This window comes from Squalius cephalus (assembly GCF_949319135.1).
Source record: "Squalius cephalus genome assembly, chromosome: 8".
NCBI lineage: Eukaryota > Metazoa > Chordata > Actinopteri > Cypriniformes > Leuciscidae > Squalius > Squalius cephalus.
In genome coordinates this window covers 8,167,493-8,193,504 of record NC_137129.1, presented here as the reverse complement: position 1 = coordinate 8,193,504, position 26,012 = coordinate 8,167,493, and the positions used below count along the sequence as shown (strand labels likewise).

The following is a 26,012-nucleotide window of genomic DNA, read 5'->3' as shown; positions in this document are numbered from 1 at the left end:
ACGCACACAGTTCAAACTGTTAGCAAAGTAACTTCTGTTAGCAATTCCAAGAGATTCGATCTGGCATTTCCACACATAGAATAATAAAACGGCCTGTATTTACCGTGTTCGTAAGTTTGTTGGACTGGGTTGCCCATCGTAGACTGAAAGGATGTCAAAGTCCTCCTCTAAGGCAAAGCCTTGAAATACCAACTGTATCCGGTTGTGTTCCTGTGCCACAATCACCCATGTGCAGTTGGCGTAGTTAGGATATCCATACGGGTATCCGGGGCTTTCTATTGTCCCATTTGGACTGTGTAGTGTGTGACTGCAGTTTTGAGCTGTGAAAGGAGAAAAAGAGAAGAACATATTATAACAAGTAAAAATATATAAGACAAGGCTTCAAAGACCCCCTGTGGTGAAAAGCAAATTTGTATGTTGTTTATTTGTCTACTTTGTGTTTTTAATATGCTTGAAGACAAACCATGAGCAAATTATAAGTCAACACCATAGCAGAGTAACTTACTTTCTCCATAAGACTGCAGTGTACCAAAGGCAGCCTCGAAAACGCGGTTTGAAACCGTCCCTGTTTACTACCATAACAAACATGTAACCAATACTTGCTGGGCTCTGTGTAACATTGTAGGGCTGGGCGATATATCGAGTTTGTACGATTCCTATGATATATATTTTTTTATAAAGGATGAGGCAATACCGTTTATTTTTGTTTTGCTGCAGTGAAAGTGCATAACCCAAATTGTCCTTAGCATTAGGCATGCTTTATATTAAGGATTCGATATAATTCAAACGAAGGCCTTCGCGGCTTGCCCGTCAGATACTCTGACAGATACATACTGCTGACAGATAGGCTAATTGCGTTGCATTTAAGATGTGGTGTTTTCCTCAGTGCATAACTTACGTTTCACAGGCATATTCTCCATCTGTAAATGTTAGAAAGACATGCAAATATTTCCATTTTGCTATCAGGAGTGGACGAGCCTTTAAGCAAGTGAGTCTCCGCGCCTCAAAGACTTTAGTGAACGAGCGCCGCCGCGTGCATGCGCGCCAAAGAGACGGAGCGCAAAATAATAGGTGTGCCATAATTCTGACTAAAATATAGCTACATTTGGCTAAAATATTTGTTGCTGTGCATTAAATGTACTATATGTGGAATTTTAAAACTAAGTACAAATAAGTGTATTTTTATGATAGCAGTAACTCTAAAGTAACTATTGTAATGGGGTAATCAAAGGCTAATAGGCTAAGCACAGATGAGTTTATGTGTGTTCTTACAAGTTAACATTTTGTCTGTGCTTTTGTATTTATTTAGTTTCATTTTTGATTGAATGATTCTAACTTCTGCTTTAAAACACTTAAAAAAAAAAAAAAAAAAAAAAAAAACTTTTGCACATAAAGCATGTCTAATCATCTAGGCTAGACGGTTACATTTACTAGCCTATTTGTTTCCATAGCCTTCAATATGAACATTGTTTGTAGGACAACACTGAGCCGGATGTGAAATAACATTTTGTTAAATAAATAGGCTATAGATTTTTTTTTAACCAAATAGAAAAGGTAGAAAATATTGATATATATAGTCAACCGAATAATGCCATTCAGACAAAAAAAAAAAAAAAAAAAAAAAAAATTTTTTGGCCATATAACCCTAGCAACACATTATTATCTATTTGATAACTTAGTCAAGCCAAAGGCTAATCATATTATGTGTCCAACGGTGTAGAGTGATACATAAAACACCTTTAAATATGCCATTCTGATTTTCAAAGATGAGTTTTAAGGGATGTAATTATTGACAGCAAGGGGGACTTTAAAGTCCAACTGAAATCAAAATTGACCCTATTTACTTTGTTAGCGCATATTACTAGTCTTGTGGTGAAAAATTAATCCGTGCAAGTTAATACACAGAAAAAAATTGTTTGCCATCTTTAATCAAAGTCTGAAAAGTTACTTCCGGTCTGGAATGGCGTTCCTTCTCTGATGATGTAGGTTTGACGGCTTGGGTTGGGAAACGCTTAACCGCTCCCCTCAAACCGTTAGTCTGTTATGAGCAGAGATGAAGGGGAGGAGCGCTAGAGTAAAACCCTGCCCTCTGTTCAATATTCCTTTTCACTGGGAAATACGTCACAACACTGGAGAAAAGTCGTTTGCAACTTCCGGTTCACGGGGACTTTAAGGTACCACTGCATTCAAATGACAAATCCGTTATAAAACTGTCAAACCCTGCATGCTGTTATCAGTCTAAAAGATCCTAAAAATGTAATTTTATATTTTGGAACAGGAAAATGTGAACAGGAAAAATGTCAACATTTATTCCTTATCAGTAAGTTGGTGTAAGACATTTGCCAACTATTCTTTTTGTAATTTACAACCTTCTGACATGATGAATATGTTCATTTCCCAGTTTGTTCTGTGCTTTTAAAGGATTCATTTACATTAATTAATGTGTTGTTTGATCTGACAGGTCATTTAATCATTGGCTAGTACAATAAAATGCTTCCATATTAAACTCCTTATAATGTCCATCTAATTATGTAAGTGTGTACTCAAGGTGCATATAAATGAGACCAGCTAAAATGACTGTAATATTTATCTGTTTTTACCCATGTAAAGTCCTAGAGCAATAATATTCAATTTTATGAGCCAATTAAATTAGCATTTGGTCTAGTACATGAATACTGTTAGCTGCCCTTGCTATTGCCACAGCTTTATCAGTGGTCAATAAGAAGTTTCCACAGCAACTCTAGGAAAGGGGAAAGAGAAGGAATGATACCACCCTTGGTTATTAATTAGACTAATTTTAATAACTCCATATCGCCTGCAGCTCAGACTGCACTCCTCAGCATTAATTGCATTTCTCTTTTGCATACTTGTCAGCGACATCTTATAAAATATTGCACTCAATCTGAAATTTTAATAACTGTGTGTGGCTTCATCCATCAGTGAAAAGCCTGGCCTAAATTACTAGTTCTGGACAGGTCCGTAGCCCCACTTTTAATTAATTGTCCCTTCTTGCTTTAATAATCGTTAATGTTCTCAGATTTTCCTTCTCACTTTTTTTTTTAATTCCATTCACTCCAGGAAACTTGCATATCTGCAACAGTCACACAGAACCCGATGGCATGGCCCAACTACTCCCTGCAGTTTATCTTTTTAATGGGAGTCTTAAATCAGCGTTCAAAAGACAATGTGGCCAGTGTGATTTTGCAACATTATTTAACTCACGATATAAAACTTAGTATAAAACTGGTATAGTACGTTAAATGTAAGTTTGAAAGAATTGCATGCGATTAATAAAAATAAATAAAAAATAGAACAAAAAAGAAAGAAAAAGAAAGAATTTAGTCAGACAAACATGTTTACACTAAAAATAAAGGAGTTGATACCTGTGGCTAATTTCATTATCTGCCAAATGACTACCGAGGCCTCCCTCTGTGAGTCCTAAGGTAATTTATGAATTAAAAATAAATACAAATGCAATAATAATTAGACAAACTTGCTAGCAAAGAAAAAAAAAATATATATTTGTAGGTGGATTTTTGCTCAGGAAGTGAGAAGTAGCATATGACTGTGATTCAATCCTCTGTGAGATCTAAGCTTTACTCTTTCCTCGCCATTGTCATTTACTTTTCCGGCAATCCACGTTTTCACTGTTATACGGCAGGGGGCGCTGTCACGGATCTTCTGAAATAGTACAGCATCTCCGGGTTCAAAAACAAGCAAAGAAAAAGGTTTGCGTAAAGGCCCCGATATACTTAAACCAAAATCAAAGAACGAACTGGTGTGACGTCATTTCAAACAAAATCAGGCCAAAACGAAGTTCATTTTGTGTTCCTTTCAGGAGTTCGGAACAACTTGCAAAAGCTGCCTGGTAAACACCTTCAAACTACCATTGATTAATAGGCAATAAGTACGTGTGCTCTTAGGCTCCGCCTTCTTTGACATGAAAATATTCCCTAGTTCATTTGTTCTGTTCAGTCCCTCGAGGTTGGATGTCTGCGAGTAAAAACATGAATACACTGGAGAGCCGCTTTATAGTAGAAAAATGCCACTGTTTTCATGTTTAATACTGTAAAGCTGATTGCTTTTTAAACAATCTATTGTATAAAGTGGTAGGCCTACATAAATAAACGTGACTTGACTGGAATGCCGAATTGCAGAGCTCGTGCAAACATCCACATCGCCAGGATCAGATGCTTTCTGAACTACTGTTTTCTCATTGCCGTCATTTATGTTGTGTTTTTAATTTGTTGTTGAAAGGTAACATTATTGCTAACAGTACACAGCTGCTCACATATTTCAAACTTCTTTTTTGAAAGAACGAAAAATAACTTGGCAGTGTGTATATCGGGGCCTTTTATCAGAAGAACCGAATAGGTGTTGTTTACATGCAAATGAGCTAATGTGATCAACAACATTCAAAAAAAAAAAAAAAAAAACTTTAACACACACACACACACACAAACCAAACCAGAAGCTAAACCAATGTAAACGTATACCTAATCCTACAGTTTATCCATTTATTTGATTCTTAAATGGATCAGAATTTATGTGGGTTTAGGTGATTAAAGCAGCTTTAGGAATGCATAATTAGAGGACATCTGTTATCACCAAAGCCCATATTCCATGAAAACAAACCCAACACACCCGCTAACAAATGAGAAACCAGCATGTCCACATATAGCACATGTTTGTCTAACATATCAGAGTGGAGATTACACTGAGATTACGCTTAATGAAAAACCAAGCTCGATCAGCATGTCACATATGCACAAATATTCAAAACATTTACCGAAAGCATAAACTCATATAAAGCTCCTAATGCAAAGATCCTATATGTTCAACATGGAATATAATCATGTAAGAAAAAAAACCAAACATTTAATACATTTAAAAATACATTTTCTTATTCAGTTTGCATAAACTTTGAAGGATTTTATAGGATAACTTCCGAGCACAACTGGGATTTGGATTTCTTAAGGCAGAAAGCTTTGCCTGCCAGCACAGAATTTTAATAATTAAGTGAAAATGTATCTGAGAAAGGAAAAACCTGAGGTGCTTTTTTTAAACTAAGAATTTCTCAAACAACTGGAAAACAGTTGAGTGGTATTCAGATAATCCGCTCTTGGCCAGTGGCCACATTCAGTGCGGTTTTCCAAATGATAATGGAACAGACTGTTTAGGATTTGGAGGATGTCTCTCTCTGAGTTTAAAAGGCATGGTGTCTGTGCTAAAAGCACTCTTGACACAAATTATTTAGGCTAGAAAGTGTCACAAAATAAGATGCTAAGCAAAGAAAGCAGGGATTCATTTGGGAGCTGTGGCTCTTTAAGATTCATTTCAAGCCTGTTTGCTTGACTCATATTCTAACCATACTAGATTAGCATAAAACTTGAAACTGTGTACTTATTTTGAGAAGATAGAATGTGCAAGGGCAGGGTGATCTCATGAAATGGCGTATACATGACACGCCAATTCGTATTTCCATTTTTGGCGTGCTATCAACACGCATAATCGTATGGAAAGCCAAAATGTTCACAATTCGCGTGCTTTTGACCGCCGTATCAATATTAAAACGGCGTCTTCATAACGCCGCCAGGCGTTAAATATGCGCCGTCAGGCGATAAGTTAACGTCACACGCCGCCACGCGTTAAAATATCGCCACTCGCCGATAGATGTTAAATTGACGCCACACGCCACTCAAAGTGCAGATTTATGAGCTCATCTACATGGCCCCTCCTCTACTGAGTTTGAGGACTCTACGGCAAGTCGGAGAGGACAATCCCGTTTGGAAGAGGACGAAAATGGCAAGGAGAGGATTTGTTTTGCGGTGTAAACACACTGTAAATGACTTTGAGTGTGAAGTGTAAATGTAAATGAATTTTGTTCAAGAAAAAATACAAATAAATAAATAAAATAAAAAGGTCTAGCTTAAGATCCGGCGCGATGTAGTCTGGCTCGCCCCTCCCGTTATCAGAGACCAGAAAAAATGTCTGTAGAGTCAAATCATTTCAGATGTCTAACTGCGATTAGGGATCGCAAATGCCCAGCTAATTTGTGCATAAATATCCCTTAATTTCCCTTTATGCAATCCCTTAAATTCATTCATTAAATTATATTTAAATTAAATAACAAAGTTTGGGAGGAGCACGTTCAGATAATCAAATCAGCACGGGATGAGTTAATCAACTCATTGAGTGTGATAGGATGGAGTTAGCCATTTGGCTTAGAACTAGAAGGCTATTAATGTCGCTGCCTTCATGACGTGCTGAAATGTCAATGTATCATCATGACATGGCCTGTCAGGAAAAGAAGACCCAAAAGCTGGGAATTTGTAGCAAATCAAACTTTATTTTTATGGGGTGGCCATTAAGCATTAAGCATTTAAGTTAACTGAAATAAAGCTGAAATTAGGCTAAATAAAATGGGCCTATAATATTAGTTGAATTAGAATTAGAAATGTTGCCTTGCAATAGACTGAAATAAGTTTAAGTTGAAGCTCTAAAATTATGACCTGGAAAGAAATAAAAACTTAAAGGTATAGCGGAGGATTTTCCCGAATTTTAGGAAAGAACTGCCCTCTCCACTTTTTGAAATAATGCACATGCGCAACTCTACCTGCTCCCGAGAGGGAACGCCTATTAAACGTGTGCACGAGAGAACATGCACGAGCTAATCATAGCTTACATTAACTTTTACTAGCAGTGATTTTAAATGGATTTCTCCAAATAGCATGCCAAACTTTACCTGTCAAGTAGAAACTTCACGACTGAGGCATCAGTGGGAAGCCCAACCTGTGTTTTGAGCGCACGCCATCGTGTGAATCGTGTGCACAAGCATGTACGACGGCCTTACGTAAACATATCACCAGAATGATTGACACTTAGGAGGACCAATATTATTGATGATCCACCCAGAAAAAGAAAATCCTCCGCTATACCTTTAAACTAAACTTAAATAGCCTATAGCTAGATGATGTATAGGCTAGGCCTAAATAATTTAATATAGCCTAAATTAAACCTAAATAGCAATTTTTTTTTTTTATGACAAAAGCACATAACGAAATTGCTTAAAATTAAACTAAAATTACCACGAAAAATAAAAATAAAACTAATTCAAAATCAAAATATTGATACAACTAAATTAAAAATGAAAATAACTGAAGGTCCCCACAGTCTAAATGAAAACTATGAAAGCCGTGACCGGCCCGGTAATAAAAATAAATGAGAGAAATGATTCCCTCTGATCTTCTGTTTCGTTAATAAAGTTTGATTTCCTACATATTCCCGCTTTTGGTTCTTCTTTTCCTGTCATAAAGATACTGTATTGACATTTCAGCACTTCATGAAGACAGCGACATTAATAGTTATAATAAAGCGCAGTAGAAAAGGAAGTTCAGTTGAATTTGAGAACTTGTATGCTAAAATTTGCACTTACAGCTCTGATGTGAAAACCTGTCAAATAAAAATCTGAAATTGAATGTTGAGATTTGCACTCACAGTCGCAACAAACCTGCATTTCTGAATTTGTAATTATTATAAGACGTAAACTGCTAATTCCAAAAACAGGTTATTGTGCTATAAAAGTAATATTTTTTCCGGAACATTTTACTGTTAGTTTGTTAACATAATGTCACATAGTTTAAATTATTTATGGTTTTTCTTTCTTCTTTAAATTAAGCCTTGTGCTATGCAAAGTGCATTTGTTTATGTATATCTGAGTTGATTTGGGCTAAAAATACGAAATGGGCAGAGAGTTAATGATGACTGAAAGACATCAGATCCTGGATTATCAGAGTAAAAAGGCGAGTGCAGTCATTTACAGTGTGTTTACACCGCAAAACAAATCCTCTCCTTGCCATTTTCGCACTCTTCCAAACGGTATTGTCCTCTCCGACTTGCCGTAGAGTCCTCAAACTCAGTAGAGGAGGGGCCATGTAGATGAGCTCATAAATCTGCACTTTGAGTGGCGTGTGGCGTCAATTTAACATCTATCGGCGAGTGGCGTTATTTTAACGCGTGGCGGCGTGTGACGTTAACTTATCGCCTAACGGCGCTTATTTAATGCCTGGCGGCGTTATGAAGACGGCGTTTTAATATTGATACGGCGGTCAAAAGCACGCGAATTCTGACCCATTTGGCTTTCGATAGCGAAATCACTCTGACATTTAACGGCGTAGACATACACGCGGAAGATGACGGTTCGTTTCGGCGTGAACGTACACGCGGATAGCTCAAAATGCGTATATATAACACGCCACTTGACTTGAAAGTGGCGTGTATGTTTACGCAAAGTCATGATGTCATGTTGGCAAGGGCAGGAAACTATCCATAATTTTTGCTCTCAATCCAACGGAAATGTTCGTGTGAGGTTGTGCCAGCATGAACCATTGTGAAAAACACTTGACCTCTGGATACAGACTCCTTTATGGCTCTGTGGGGCTTTACGGTCTTCTGTGAAGCACAAGAATGTCATTTCACCACTGAGAGGAATGCTGGCAAAAATGAAGAGATTCATTCAGTCTAAAACATCAAGAATCTTTGTCCAGCAGAGAACAAGAACAAAACGTGGACACATTCAACATTGCTGTTCATCCTAAATGAACTACTGCTCCAGAGGGACAGATGCATGTATAAAATGAGATTCTTCCATATCTAATAAGCAATGCATGGTTTTGTACACAAAAGCGGCGTTTTCTCTCTGCGTCTGTTGTGAGGACAAAGAAAATACATTGTCTAATTAACATAGAACATCCTGATCAATATAGGTCCACGATTCTTTCATTAAAAACCTTTAACACAGAAGAAAAGTCGATAGTTTAATGTTTTATGTGAAATGGCACTGAAAGGGGTCGCAAACGCAATATAGACTCACAAAACACAGAGCATGGGGCTGATAGTCTTGAAAACCACCGCTGTCAACATAAACCATCACATTATTTTTGTGTCAAACAAAGAGACGCAACAACACGATTGCACAGCTATGTGATTTAAAAAAAACTTAAATTTCAGACAAAATACTGCCAGATACTTTGTGTACTTTGCTCCGCCAATGGAAACAGATCCAAAAGAAAAAGGTAAGCATTTTGTTTCCATCAAAGTCACCACAGGTTCTGATTGTGAATGAATCAGCGTTTGTGAGATACTCGGTTTAATGAATGATCCAATAACTCACTCGTTTTGTTTCTAACTGAATCAGCATTATTGAATAAATCGTTAGAGTGAATGATTCAATGGCTCATTCATAAAAGCATGCATTTTTGCGTTTTTGGACAAATCAGTTGAGTGAATTATTCACTTGCTCACTCACACAAAGACAGTAATTTGATTTGTTCCGGAATGAATCAGTGGATCAGTGATGAATCAGTGATTTATAAAGAGCTCACTTGTCACCACCTACTGGCGTAACTATGTAACCTACAGTAAGAGTTACTACAATTGGTAGCCTATTGGTCAAAAGCTAGTTTTCATGCAGCCTAATAATCATTTAATCTTTCAGGTGATTGTTCAAAAGGAATCAAAAGCCTTCATGTACTTTAAAAATGTTTTATCAGGTAGCCTATATTGTGAATGAATTGTGATTTCTTTGTTGTTGTTGTATATGTTCACATATACACATAGATTATGCAAATACTGGTCTGACTGGAAATCAAAACTATAAGAAAAGGATGAGTATTGGATGAATAGTGGGAAAGAATTGTGAGCCTTCAGCTCTGCATTCATAACACAATGTCTCCAGTCCAGAACAAAGCCATATGCTCAGCTGGTGAATGTGGAAGTATCATTGATCACAGTACTTAAGGTGCTTTCTACGAAAATAAGGTTAACGTTGATGGATAAATTGTTGAAATAATGACTTTGTGTTATACAAGGCATGGCATCCTAAGAAAATATTTGATCATATTTAGACAAAAAAAAAAAAAAACATTTGTTGGGAAACATATAACATTTATATATAGGATTTATAGGTATAGGATTTCTTTTTTCACAAATACAGCTCCTTTGTCACATTTTAAGTGAACTGAAGGAAGTTCAATTATTGTTCAATTGAATTTATGGAGCTGAAAGGAAAAAGGAAATACATTATATAACCTCTTAATGAAGGGTAACCCCCACTCTCTCAGCAGCAGGTAATTTCTTTCCTTGAGCCTACCTTTACAAATTCATTATTAAAGTAACAAGTGAATGCAAGAGACCTGCAGTGCTGCATAAATCTCCAAGAGGCAAAAAAGCTCCATAGTACTTTATTCACAAATGCTTCATTGATTCTTCAATAGAGTCCCACACAGTCACAACATCATGTGTCTGTGTGGTCATTTCTCCAAATATTCTGGATGAGGCACACATTTAAACTCTTGTTCTATACTAGGGCTCTTTGCATCCGTTTAGTGGTTTTCCCAGCATATTGGTGGAGTGAAGTGAAAACGAAGAGAGAGCTTTGACCTTGTTTAGCACGACTGCAGAGACCACCTCCAGAGTCAACCAATGTTTGTTTTGCCTCCTCTGTTGTTTTGCTGCTACGGGGCTGCAGCGCCTCGGCATGACACTTTGATAAATTGATCGCTGCCGTGCCGTACTACGGCAGGACAGCAATCCTTCAGAGTGCCCGCAATCAGAGATCTTAGGAGGGAAGGGGAGTGGGTGAAAGCAAGAGGAGGGGGAATTCTGTATGAACAGCTGGACTGTACTTAGTTCACCTCTTTAACTAGAAGTCAACACACAATCACTCTTCCGCCATCGCTGTTCCGAACCCTATAAGTGGCCTCCAAAGCAGCATTTTAAGGCACAACGTCTGTTCCAATCCCATCCAATGTAGCGGAAAAAGCAAGAGAAATGTAGATAAATAGGTGCATTTTGTCATTTTTAGCGGCATCTAGTGGTGAGGTTGCGAATTGCAACCGACAGAAGTTACGGTGGCCGACAGGAAAAGATGTCGGCGTCTGAGACAGCAGAGAGTAGCCAGTTAAGCAATGAGGTTTCTTCACAAGGATAAATTAAGAAATTAGGTTTACTTAATTATTCAGTAAACGATATGTTATTGCAAATAGTATTGTTACTTGTTTATCTTTGTGTCAGTGTTTTATTCGCTGACTTTAGCTAGCTTCTTTGCACGAAGAACAACATAACGAAACGCGTTTGTCCGTTTAGGGCTACTGTAGAAACATGTCGGCGCATTTCAGTGTAAGGGGACCCGCGGTGTATGTAGATAGAAATGGCTCATTCTAAGGTAATAAAAACATAACGGTTCATTAAGTAAGGTCTTTATTCGAAAACATAGTTATGTATATGATATTGCATTTCTGTCAACAGATCCTCCTAAATAATATACAATGCACCTTTAAATATTCTTGTTGTAGATTTAAAATCAAATTACATATAATGTACAAATACAATAAATTAATAAATAAAAAAATCATACAAAAAAATAATACAATTATTTAACTTAATTAAACACTGACTATTTCACCCAAAATGTCTGTGTACGGTGTATATGTATCCTTATTGGAGTGCCACATTGTTTCTCTTGCGTCTTCTATATTGAAATAAATTGCACAAAAAGTGTGCTGTGTGTGAGGAACGCTATTATGCAATTCCATTCCAGTTTGGATGACTAGGCAGTATGCAGTAGGCAGCAAGGTTTTGGAACAGAACTCATGACATTCATTGTAAGATAACGCCAGTCTGTGTCATTGGCAGAAAATGTTGGTTTCTTTGAACTAGATTATTCCATAAAGCTTTTGATATGTATGTGAATACATATGACATCAGCATTCACTGCCAAAGCACAGCTTTAGAACATACCTTGGAATCAGTCTTTGAATGACATTGTATGGCAAAAACATAATATTCATAATAGAAAATTAATTTTCTATGCCTGTTATCTGCACTAAGGCAGTACAGACTAAACATGCTGTTCTTCATTTGCCCTCTCTTTTACCATCTTCCTGTTTCTAAGTTTTCCCAAGCTTCTAGCAGACCAGACTGATGTGGACTGGATTGGAATTTTAGATCTTTAGCATAGATGGTTAGACAGACAGATATCATTTTACTACTTCTCTATATATTATCTGGTAAATGTCATTAGATCTTTATAAGGGACAAGTTAATACAATGTAAAAATGTTAACTTAAATTCTTCATGTACACTTAATATTTTTTTTTATACATATCTTTTTTTACTATATTAATCACTTGACAAGGGAATCAGAAGGTTACCAAGCAACTTTGGAGCGGCAATTAATATTCATGAGCAAAGCTTTAACCATAGACATTATTTATGAATCCTAGATTTGTCCTGGATTTCAGTTGTTTTTATTTCTTTTCATGGTTAATTGAGTGAGTGTTAAAATGCATCTGAGTAAGAAAGCATAACACAACTCATGACAACTCAGCATTTTGTATTAAATCATAAATGGTTTTGAATAAGAAATGGTTCTGCTTTAATGTTTAAAACTAATAATGTGCTTTTATAAAGAAATTAAGTGATTTAGATTCAATGGAATTATATGTATTAAAAGGAAGAGCACAGTAAATAGCATATGTCCTGCTTACGGCATGATTACTGCTTATTAGCATGTGCTTTGAAACGTGTTGTACAATGTGAAATAGGTTGGTAATAATTTCATCAGACCACCTGTCTTCCTGCACCTGTCAAATTTGTATATCTGAAAAAGGGAGACGTGGAATGTGCATTAGCAAACACATCCAGGTGAAACCTCCCACTTCTGACAGAGTTAAAGTTGAGGCTAATGCTACGCAAGCCATAGCAGATAATCTTTACAATCTCTGAAAATGCATTCCCTTTAGCTTTGCTGCCATAGCTCTGCTGTAAATTGGGCACCTAAGAGACAAATGGGTCTGACTCACCAGTTTTCATAAGCACTTCAAATCGATCATATTTCCTTTTTTCAAGGACCAGTGGAAAATGCCATTAGGGCCTGAGTTCAGTTACACCATACCAACAAGGCAGATGTGAATGGGGATTTCAAATATGCCAGCACAAGAGGAAAAACAACCTTCTTAGTCCCACAAATCTCTCTATGTACAACCAGCTGCCTTCTAATGTGTCAAAGCATTGGCTCCAGGCTCCATCATATCTGCATTAACCGAAGAATGCCCGCTATTACAAAGGAAATCGGCAACCTCAGCTTTCCTGGGTAAATCCATATATTACGCTAATGTTTGCACAATGTGATTGCGGAGACCATTAATAGAAAGGTAAATGCTGTGGAAAGAGGAGAAAATTGTCTCTACTTTAGTGAGAGAGCTTCACTATTGTTTTCAGTGGGTCAACACAGTCGGGGTCCATAGTCGACACAGCTTTAGTCAGTGTGACACTTTCAGGTGTGTGAATGATTTGTTTCTTTGATGTGTCCAATTCCGCACATTTATCAGTACAAGCACACGGCTTGCTTGTTGATCTGAGGAGATGTTTCATATAAATTAGCCTATATGCATTTGGCTGTCAAAGGACACATTTGATCAATTTATGCATTTCACAGGAATCTAACTCATGAACTTGATGCTATAAGTGTCATGCTCTATATGTTTGAGCTACAGCATTCCATTGCCATCAAATCAGTGTGTGGAAGTTTCCTGAATATTTAATGAGGTAAACTCTGATGCAGTTTATGACTGGCTGTGTTGCTAAACAACTCACAATTTTATTCTTGTGGCACCTTTGGCACTGCAGTCCAATTTTCAGTGTCCTAACCAGACATGATACGATAAGATTTCAGTGACGAGCGATTGTCCACAGACCAAACGCAACAACTATGAGACGTGACAAAATCAATCAAAAATAACAGCCAACCAGAAGAGCATGTGGGCGGTCTCTGGACCGCCCAAATGGAGAAGTAGGCTACACAATAAATTCATAAATATTACCCCATTTTAACATTTACAGTGACTGAAACAATCTTTGTCATTGAATACACTTGTTTGTTCACTGAGTTCACAGTTTGAACATTGTGGCAGATTATTATAAATCTCTGATTAACATGGTGGAAATCGTGTGTAGCGGCGTCGTATTGTGTCTGGTTGATAGTGGCTTTAAAGAGGTATTTAGAGTTAAATATAAAGTAAGATCAATCTCAGCACATGTGGCATAATGTTGATTACCTCTTGATTACACTACCTGTAGATTTTTTTTAATATAAGCAAAGAAAAAATATGTGTTACAGCGAGTCACAATGGAAGTGAATTGGGCCAATCTGTAAATGTTAACACACTCAAAAGTATTGCCAACAATATGTGTGATAGCATAATTGTTTATCCTTTATCAGTGTAAACCTTTTCAGTGTAAAGTTTTATCCAACTTACTATACCACTTTGTAGCCATGACAGCATACATCATAAAATGACCATGAAAAGGACGAAAACAACTTTCTGGCTCAAATATAGTACAGACGTTTTAACAGCGGAATGAATGTAAGTGATTTACTTCCAATTACCCCATTTACTTCCAGTGAAAGTGCCTCACTGCAACCTTGTTTTTGTTGTGTTTTTTTGCGAAGAAAAGAAAGAACGAGTCAAAATTATTTTGAACTTGTATTGAACCAGGAATATTGCTTTAAGAAGACTCAGAGTCAAGCACAATGTGAAAAGGATGTTGGAAAGTTCATCAGTAACAAAACAAAAAACACGCTTGATTGCAATAGTCGCTTCTATAAAAGCCTTTTATCATCATGGGCATCAGCTCAAACACCTCCGTATTAGGTTCACATTAAATATGCATTCACAGTGTCTATAGTGACTACTAAGATATGCTGTTGTGTTTGCGTGAGGCGAATGTTTTAATTCAGCCTGGAGCACAAAATGATGTCGACCTGCATGTTAAAGTGACTTAGATATTCATTACATTATGAATATTACAGGTTAGTGTTTTGTTTCTTTGCCATGAGCAAAGAATGCTTGAAAATGGACCGGATGGCCTCAATAGCTCAGCGTTTCAAAGAGATGCTCCTGACTGAGCAGAGAGCTCACACAAGCAGTGCAGTTCAGGCAGAATTTAGTGCACTTTCAGCCCCATTACGGAGCCACAATGGCCCAGTGTTCAGATCTAACATGGGTCTTCAATGAAACTAGATTCAGTCGGCTCCAGTTAATCTCTCTGCCTCCTCCTCCTAGCACACAGGCAACGATTGAGGGCCAAACCACTGAGGAATTACTGAATTACTCATGCTGTTTCTTTTTCAGGGCTTAAAACTGCATAGCTAAGCATTTCATTTCTTCTCTCCATGATTGAAGTTGTGTCTGCAAACAAGTTTGTTTAGATTCTCTTTAAATAAGCCTACAGTTCCTTTAGTCTGTGTTTGGATGAGGGGGTAAACAAGGAATGAATGTGGCCCTGTTTGTTTATTGTGCACTCAGACCGAGGCAGTATGAAGGTGTCCCCATGCCAACGGCTAACACACGATTGAGACAGAGGATGGACTTTTAATGAAGAACTCTCTGTCGCCCCCATTCTGATAAATCCGCCCACCTCTCTTCAAGGCCGTAATTAATGGGCTGAAAGGTTGAGATGATTCCAGGGGACCGCAGGTCCAGAGGGGCCCGAAAAAACAACAACAGGATTGATGGAGGAGGATTTGATGTATTTTATGTCAAACAAACAAATAGGTATAGTAAATAAATAAATGTTCGACTTTGCGAGAGAACAATTTAATATTTGATAAATATTTAATGAAGGTGTGATCAGAAAATGACTGGGATTGATTGGAGAGATGCTAGGGGTCCAGAAAAGTCATGCATTTTATATAAATAATAAATAACATTTGTTGTTGCTGTTGTATTTTTATTATCTACAATGGGATAGAAAATTGCACAGTGAAGAATGATTCATATCTATTGATCAGTGTAGTTAATTTGATTCATTGTAATACTTTCTTACAGTACATCTCTACAGCGTGATGCTACTTAACATCAAGCTTTGTTTGCCATTCATGTGTCACTGGATCGATGCTGTTTTAGTAATAGAATAATTGAAGTACTAAAATGATCATCTACAGAATGCTATTGATTATCTCATACGGGAGAGGGTAATGACTCATGCTTATAGTTTAATCATTTGTTCCAATTGTCCCTTGAACTCAAATTGGCTTAGAGTGAATTTGCACTCCTAAGTCAGCATGACATCACTTCCTGAATGTATAATCAGTCTGTCACAAATGAAAATTCTGACAGCATTTACTGTGCCCTTCTGTCTTGTGTTGCTCCAAGCTTGTATAACTTTTTCTTCTTCTGTGGAACACAAAATAAGATATTTTAAATAATATTGGTTACCAAACAGTTTTTCGGTTCCCATTGACTTCTATTGTATTCCACACAATGGGAACCGAAACTTCATTCTTCAAAATATCTTATTTCACGTTTGGCAGGAATGTAAGAAAGTTTGGAACAACATAAGGGTGAGTAAATGATGATTTTCTTTTTTGGGAGGGATCGTCAAATTGGCTTAGCAGAGGCTGCGTCTGAAATCTCATACTCTCTAGGTACTCATTTTGAATAAGTAATTACTTCAAGACCGCTAAAAAAGTATGTTCTATGAATTTGGGTAGTATGAATGTAATCTGGACGTACTACGCCATGTTGTCATTATCATGTGACCTACCAGCATCAGTTAAGTCGCTTCACTGCCATTCATAAATCTAGAGATAGGATAGTAAAATGTCCATCGTATGCATACTTGAGAATCTCAACGGAAGTTGTAGGTCATCCGGGTACTTACTCTTTTCGGAGTACTTTGAATTCAGACATACTTCTTTTGTCACATACTGTTTTTCACCTACTATATAGTAGGGAAGTATGTGATTTCGGATGTAGCCAGAGTGAATACGCACTCCTAAGTCAGCATGACATCACTTCCTGAATGTATACTCAGTCCATATATCTTTAAAGGGATAGCCACCAATCATTTACTCACCCTCATGTTAGTCCTTTTTCGGAACACAAAAGAAAATATTTTGAAGAATGTTGGTAACCAAACAGTTTTGGTTCCCATTGACTTCCAAAGTATTTTTTGTAGCATATGGAAATCAATGGGAACCAACATTGTTCAAAATATCTTCTTTTACGTGTGACAGAAGAAATAAAATCATACACGTCTGGAACAACATTGAACAACCTTTATGAAATGTTTCTGCTGCTTATTTTTTGACCTGCTACACTGAATTTTTAACATTAAACTTTTGGGGTATTGGCAAATGAGAAGTTAAATGAGAGAAGAAAAAAAAAAGAAGAACCAAAAATTGATAAACCATAAAAAGTATACCAACAGGTCAGAGTCTTTACAGTCTGCCATGGCACCCCAATAAAGCCTCAAATTATTGCCTATTCCAGTGTATCTCTGAGTTTTCCTCCCAGACATGGAACAAGCGCCGGCTGACAGGCGTGTTTGCAATGACAGCACCGCCGCACTGACACGGATTAGAGCGGATAACAGGCTGCGGGAGCCGGCGCACTGCGACCTGACGGCTGTCCGCCTGACTCAGGTCTGTGTGTCTCTAAACCCCCATGCCTATACCTCACTCTTGTTCTCTGTCCTGTGCTAATTCCCCGCTCTTTATCTCTCTGTGTTATCTTTTGGCATCAGTCCACTTAACTCGCTACTTGGTTGTGTGTGTTAAAAGACAGGGCGAATATTACATTCTATATGAGGAGAAAAGCTGGAGGTAGTCTGCAGTAACTAATGGCACCCCTCGGTGGAGCTCTGCCAAATAAAATCAAATTGCAGTCCTTTGACTGTGATGTTTCGTGCCAAAGAGGGACGGATTATGGAAGCGCATGAAAGCCAGTGTAATGGAGAGAAAGAGAGGGAGAAGAGAAGAGAAACAATGCAGTTTCGGGTGGAGGAGACGTAAATGAATTAACTGTGTAATCTAATCACAGCAGATAAAAGATAAGAAAAGACTATATCAAAGTTCTGAAGAGAACCTGGAAGTGACGGGTAGCAAGGCAAAAGAAATCTCCATTGTCAATCTACAACAGATAGAGGCCGCTGGATGACAGGTAGAGACCTACACATTTATATTTGCTCAATGAAAACTATGCTATCAATTATATCATCATTTTGGCTCAGAAAACCAACACTTTTAGAAGGTTAGAACGTTTAAACAAAAATCCATTGTAAAATATTCTGTGCTGAATGCATGAACTTTGAATATTTGGGGCTATATTTCTCATATACACTACTGTTTAAAAGTTTAGGGTCAATAAGATGTTTAATGTTTTTGAAATAGGCTTTCTATGCTCACCAAGACTTCATTTATTTGGTCACAAAAACAGTGACATTATCACAATTTAATATAAATGTTTTCCTTAAAATATATTTAAAAATATTATTTATTCCTGTTATGGCAAAGCTGAATTTTCAGCATCATTACTCCAGTCTTCAGTGTCACATGATCCTTCATCCTTCTGATTTGGTGCTCAACAAACATTTTTTAGCATTATCAATGTTGAAAACAGGATTTTTTCATTGATTTTACAGTAAATTCAAAACAGCCGCATTTATTTGAAATATATAAATATTTTATAACATTTTAAATCCATTTACTGTCATTTTTGATCAAAATTCAATGTGCCGTGCTAATTTTTTTTTAAACAAACTTACAAAAAAACAAAAAAAAACAAGTACTGACCCCAAACTTTTGAACACTAGAATATTTCTGTGCTCTTTCAGCCACCATCGCTCAGAAAATCCAACAAAAACTTTACAATAATGGGCCCATTTGTCTCAATATGCTCCAAATCATGTTTGACCTTGAGTCACACTTTGCCCAAAAAACCCAATGTACTCCAAAGTACACTAATGAAAAAGACATCTGTCAGCTGAAGACTACAGAAAACGTTCACATACTGCAATGGCTTCAGCTGCAAATGTCAGATACATATTGACTAGTCTTTTAACCCAGGTCTTAAGTGTACCATGATGGAAGCCAACTGAAAACCTCTTGAGTCATAATAATTGTCATATTTGCATTTCTATATCTATGTAAATGTATCTGAGAGGCATATGTGTGCATTTCAAAATCTTTAAACTGAAACAAGAGAGATGGAAATGCAAAGAATAGCTACAAAGAAAATAAAGTCATCCATTTTTGCTCTATTTTACATATAGAACGTTTCACATTTCATACTTCACGTATACTTTTTATATAAATATTTTGTGTCAATGTTCTTCAGTCTGAGCATCATCAAAAGCATTTATATGTCCAGTGAACCCTATGTAAGCCTTTCAAATGACAAATAAACAACTTGACCTGTTGTCCTCTAACTTAAAGGGATAGTTCACCCAAAAATTTAAATTCTATCATTTAGTCACCCACATGTTGTTCTAGACATGTATGACTTTCAAAGATATTTTGAAAATTTTGGACCCCATTGACTTTTATTATATTTTCATTTCTGTTCTGCAGAATCTGGAAAATCAGAGAGGTTTGGAACGACATGAGGGTGAGTAAATTACATAAAAATCAAGTCACACACTCATCTTAGCCACTTTATTTTCATGTGCTAAATAAGTATCTGATGTCAAACACAGTGCATTCAAAGGAGGGAAACTTTTGGTGTACTAGTGATGCAGCTGTATAAACAAATCCACTCACTCCTTGCCAAAGGCATCCTTCAGCCCTTTGGGAGTTGCATGCAAACAACAGACCTGTTTAGTAGTCTTTGCCTTTAAAGTCTAAGCAAACAGACTGACAGATGTTAATTTTTTTTTTTTTTTTTCGGACAAGTTATTATGTGTGCAATGAAAAAGGATAGAGAGGAAGGAAGAGATGAATAAGCAATGGTGTGAGAAAAACAAATATTAGCAGGTATGTGACTGAGTATTGAGTGAAGGGGTTTTCAATGACACACAACACCGTTTGAGTGTAAGTGTTGTCTCGTTTTGAGAGAACCAGCTTGTGCTGTACAGCTGTGCTAAATTCTCTGGTGGGAGCTGTCCATGGTCCTAATTGGACTGCAGCTGGGGATTACAACTCTAAGAGTCAAAGCAGAAGCAGACTATTACAGTCAGACTAAACTTTTAATGTTCCTTTGTTCCCTCAGCACAAAATAAGTCTAAAAGCCTTTGTTTGCTAAGGCGGATTTTGAGTCGTTTGTGAAGGCAACCAGCGGAAAAGACGCAATGAGCAGAGCTCGCGGAGAGCTGTCCGTGGTGCTGAAGTCTCACAGAACTGTGCTATCCACAAGCTGCTCTGAGCTATTCCTTCAAGTCTTCTCACAACACCTGTTACCGCTCAGCTGACAAATGCATCATGCTTACATATAGCACTGGACCTCAGCTTAATAAAAGGGTAAAAAGAGACAAGAGTCTATATCAATAAACATGTGAAACTAAAGCATTAAAGAACACCCTCTCACCCCCACCCCAATCCGCCCGGCCCACCTGGAATATCACTTGGCCCACCTTTCATCTCGTATCTGGAGCCTGACCTGGACAAGACTGTTTCAAAATCTTTGCTTAAGTTTTGAGGGAGCTTGAAACATCCTCCCTAAGGTTATCATAAACATTAAAAAATGTTGTATGTTCAAACAACCAAAGGGATTGGCCAAAACTGAACTGAACACGCGTCATGCTCCCTCCAACATGATGAAAAGATTTCTCCGCATGCTTACAAATTCTCATGTTCAATGGAGCCTTACACCAACTTGCATCATGGAAATGCATCCGTTTCGTGACTTTGACCATTTTATGAAGACAAGTGCCATCGACTGTAAAAGATTCTGGGCAAGGAAAATGGGATTGAGCCAAATATCCATGATGATGAGTTGTTAGTCATTATCTTTGGCTAAAATATGAAAAAGTGTTTCATCTCAAGCGCTTCAATTTTTCCAGAGCTTCTGAGGTTGAGCAAGAGCGCATGATTAACCACATTACTTTTTTTCACACTATAAAACAGAAACAGATTAATGGGATTCTATTTTAATCCATTCTTTTTAATTCAAATCTTTTACTTTTGACAAGATGTAGACAACACGGGCACAGTAAAAACAACAATCTAAGAAAAACACTGGCACCTGGAATGACATATTGACATATTTATAAATATTAACTAGTTATTCTATATATATTTTACTGTAGCCCATATGGTAAGGTAACTAAGAGTATAAACCAGGTTTTCACTGAAGCATTTTACCTCTTTTCAATCAGCAATTTGTCGATATGCAGTGACCATAGAGCCTACATGATGAGCTCAGCCATGTCCCAGTAGCTGAAGAGGCATTAAATTTGCATTTCCTCCCAGCTAGAAAAAAGGCCCGTTTTATTTCACCAGTCATAGCTTATGCGCTAACACGAAAACTCTAAAAGGCTTCCAAGATATACTCGGTTTATTAATGAAGCATGAGAGACTCCTCGGCCGGCTCTGTGGAAGCGCAGCTATATCCTGAAGCTTTAGTGCCGCTCAATGGAAAAAGTGGGAAACTGCTTGGCGGCTTCGCGAGTGCTTTACGGACTCAGTCAAACACGTTTCACTCTGCAGCTCGTGATACTTATTCGCGGTATTAAGGGTAAACACATAAAATGTCGACCGGCTCTTTGGATTCGTTTACCAGCTTTTATCATCATGTGCCGACTAACATCAACTCCGTGGAAAACAATGCTGTTAAATCTCAGTAGCTCGAGACTGTTCAATATGCTACTGAATTAAAGGGATAGTTCAGTCAAAAAAAAAAAGAAAAAAAAAAAAAAGTATATATATATTTTTTCTTTTCACCCTGATGTTGTTTCGAACCTGTGTGACTTTATTTTCTTGCTTACTGGAACATAAAAGGAGATGGTAGAATGACAGTCAAAGGGGACACTATAATTCGTTTCAATGCAGCCTAGGCTATATCATGACACTTGTTATTAGCTAAATTCGGGCTGACACAATCAGTAGCTACGTTACTCTGACTACAACTTCTCTTCAAGGCAAACGGATGTAGCCTATAGTTGGATGGGAATGCCACAATTTCAAGAAACGCAACAAATGATGATCCATAGTAGGCTATGACTTGGCTGTTGGAATGGAAATGTTTTATATGAAACATTATGGTAAAATAAATGTTGAAAATAGCGCAGAGTCAAAGACCTGTTTTGTTGGCATGAACCCCCCCTCTCTCTCCAGCCTCCACATACGCCCCCCTTCCTCCCAAACTCACTCATTCACTCTTGGCTCCCACACTCACGAAATCTTGCGCCACACACATACACACACATATTTTCGAAAATGGTTCTTCGACATGATTATTCATTAACCCATTTTTTTCCTTGAAACCAAAAGTACCCTGTTCTTGCCCACCCACCAGAAAACCAATATCTTGTTCTGAGGTAGCCTACATGTTATTTAAAGCACAATGCAACATATTATGCTTACATGGTAACACCAAAGATATAACAAGCTATAACACCAAATGCGCCTTGAAAAGTACACAAGGCTCTTTTACGTTTATATACATTTACGTACAAATGAATTATAAACTTGGCTACTGTAGGCTATGTATTGACTTGTATGTTTCTAGTGAGTCTGCTGCTTATATATGCCTAGATCCATATCAATGAAACGTAAGACCCAACATTAAATGCCATACATTTGGCACAGATTTGACAATGACAGCACTCCATCCACATGTCAGGGGTAAAAGGGTCGTATGTAGCCTCCAAGAGGGTCGCGCGCACGGCAACAGGACCACATGCAGCATAACGGGAAACTCACCCTTAACCGATGCAGCCAGCAGCCCCATATAGAAGAACAGCACCCCGCTCCAGTGATGCGCCTGTACTCCCACCTTCATTAGCGCAAAAATCCTTATACCATCCAGTTTCCTCGTCCCGTTATATGTACATCTGCACTCTGTCCTCACGAGTCCCGTTCTGTCAGGATTCAAAGAGGCTCTCATGGTGGGCTTTTTCACGGTTATCAGATGGTTTTAAAAGGAAGATTCACTTGGTGTCGGCGCTGAGAAAAATCCCAGTGCATGGAGACTGGACCCTCGCAGCTGGACTGAACCATCTCAAGCGAGCCGCGGGGTGAGCCGATTCTAATAGACGCGTTTTCTCCTAACAGCTGAAGAACTGATAATGAGAACTGTATCTGGTCTCTTCGAGCTCACATTAGCGTTACAAACGGATAAAGTCTGCAACCGATTCAAATGGATGATGCGATATAGGCTACGCCTGTACACTCCTACACGCGCGTATAAGTTTAATTTCTAATAACTACAACGCTGAAAATCCACGTTTCTGCCTTTCTCCCAATGAGTCACTATGAAAGAAGGACAGCTAGGATACACTCACTGTCACCGCCCACTCGTGGAAGTGTACAGCCTTCATCACTGTCTGAATCATTTCCAGGCGTGAAAATAATCGTTTAGGGATTTCCACCTCTGGGCTCACTGTTTCAAGACTTAAGCAAATGAAATGAAGAGCGCGACTGCGGTATACAAGCTCACAGCATCTCTCTCTCTCTCTCTCTCTCTCTCTCTCTCTCTCTCTCTCTCTCTCTCTCTCTCTCTTTTGCAAGGTGTGCCAACAACACAAACACTCTAAAGTTTGATTGTAAAAAGAATAATATAATATACTATAATATAATATAATATAATACAATAAAATAGGCTAATATATGTAAAAGACAAGCCTGCGACGAGGTGAAATCAACATCACTTTACCGAAAAAAACGAGATGCTTGGAAATTTAGAAATACTTTTGTTTTGAATAAAACGACTGTGAATATCAAACCATCAGCGGTTATCATGCTGAAATAATTTGATATGCATTTAAAACATGATGAAATATTGCATAACTCCAAAATATTTAAAATAAATGTATGCAGGCTAAAATTCATATACTTTAGTTATTTGTTTTGTTTGTTGGCGTATTCACGCACAAACAGTATGCAGTATAGCTACAGTCCGTTTCCATTGACATTTACATCACGTTTCCCATTTTTTTTCCCCCGCGAAGCGTCGCTTTTTCTCGACTCCTGCGACCCGTTCAGGTGACGTAAATGAAGCTGTTTGCATAATTGTTTTAGTTAATATTTGAAATTCGATCATAAACATTCCAAGTAAGGCAGACGCAAGCCATAAAAACAAGAAAATCACGATGAGAAGAAATTGAAACAAATTTATTTAAAGAAATTTAAAATGTCTACAAGATCTTCTAAAACAAACCCTCCGGGTTTTTGGGACGCATTAGGTCCATTTCCCAGGTCAACGTGGATTCATCCGCAGACACCAGAGGACATCTCAGAGCCTGCGGTAGAGTAATGAAACGCTCTGTTTTGGCCAGCAAGGGAGTTTGGCCGCATTTACCAGAAAATGCGCATGTGTTTGCGAATGAGAATGGTGGTTTCCAGAGCTACACAAAAAACATGAAGACAGCCCCACAGTAAGCTAACCCACAACAGTCCCTAATATCAGAGGAGTATATATAATACAATATATCAGTATTAAGAAATCAACTTTCATTCAGCATTGATGAAAAATTAACAGTAAAATCAGTTATATAATGTTACAAAAGATTCATATTTCAGATGGATGCTGTTCTTTCTGTTATATTAAGAAATGTTTATTATATTAACAAAATATTAAGAAATGTTTATTGTACAGCACTGTAAAAAGTGATCAGTTGACTTAACTTAAAATTAAGTAATAAACAATGCGTAATTGAAAAAATTAAGTTACAGGAACTTGACAATTCCATATAACTTTTTTTTTTTCAATTATAGATGACGTTTATTTACTTAATAATTGTAAGGCAACAGGGTTCCTTGCTTTTTTAAAGTTAAGTCAACTTATCACAGTATGATTTCTGAAGGATCATGTGACACTGAAGACTGGAGTAAAGATGCTGAAAATTCAGCTCTGCCATCACAGGAATAAATTACATTTTAAAATATAATAAAATAGAAAACAGTTATTTCAAATTGTAATAATATTACTGTTTTTACTATATTTCTGAGCAAATAAGCCTTGGTGAGCATAAGAAACTTGTATCTAAAACATAAAAAGAAAAACTTACCGACCCCAAAGTTTTACATTTAAAAGTTTAAGGCTGCACTGATTCTGCATTTACATAAAGCGGCATCATCTTCACAAAACCCTTAAGTCAGTAATAAATTAGATTGAAGATGGGAAAAGTTTTAACAAACTAAAGAGACAGCTTCCCTTTTGTGTGAATTACCGCATGCAATCTCGACATGGCATCCCATGCTAATAGTTCTGCCATCTGTCCCCGGTGGTCCATGGAAACTCCTACCCCATCTATTTTAGGTAGACCACATAGCAATGGGAAGATCTCCTTCTGGTGTTCATTTGAACGTCACAAAGCACTGTGCCAATACGAAAATCATGAAATATTCATACTTGGAGACATATGCCCCATTTACCGCAGCAACATGCAAAGAAAATTGTCAGAAAGTTCATGTTTGGTTAATGGAGGGCTTGTTTACCTTTTTACATAAAACTATGGTGCACTTTTAGAGCTTTCAATGCATTCATCTTCACAACAATCCTTTTTTCCCTGCCAACAGTGTAACGCGCATTCACAATGCACTTGCAGTTTGAAATAATGCATGCTCCTTCTTTTTCAGGAGAGTGAGGCATGAAAAGTTGGACAAGGTCATGTTAATGACTCAGCATAACATGACCCAGACTCTTCTGCAAGGGCATGTCGATGCCACGTGTCCACGTTTTCCTGATGATAGATACAGCCATGGTCATGAACCTGACAAGTCTAAAGAGATCATAAGCCAGGAGGATGCTGACAGAAGGAAAACTGAGAAGTTTCTTAAACAAATTCAACTACCTAACCAGGCCACACTGAAAGACATCCCTGAGAGGCTCTCAAACGAAGACTTTCCTCCACTTCCCTCTCTTGCCTCGCCACAGGTGGACAGGCCACCACAGCAAAGGCGCCTCCTATAAAGCTGTTCTCTTAAAGGGAAGCCCAAACATCCAAATGCATTGTGGCAAACCACAGAGGGCTCAAAAACAAAATCAAAAAGAACATCCAAGAGTCAAACC

General features: G+C 37.6%; 1 protein-coding gene across 1 annotated transcript in view; it reads right to left on the bottom strand.

Annotated features, from left to right (window-relative positions):
- csmd2 (CUB and Sushi multiple domains 2) overlaps positions 1 to 23,245 on the bottom strand; it is a 305,472-nt gene extending 282,227 nt beyond the window's left edge. Inside the window, exons 1-2 of the mRNA XM_079877810.1 lie at positions 22,703 to 23,245; positions 104 to 320 (exon numbers count right to left, since the gene is read on the bottom strand). Coding sequence (XP_079733936.1) covers positions 104 to 320; positions 22,703 to 22,886 — 401 coding nt within the window. The 5' untranslated portion in view covers positions 22,887 to 23,245. The remainder of the gene's footprint in view (positions 1 to 103; positions 321 to 22,702) is intronic.
- Between the last annotated feature and the right edge of the window lie 2,767 nt (positions 23,246 to 26,012).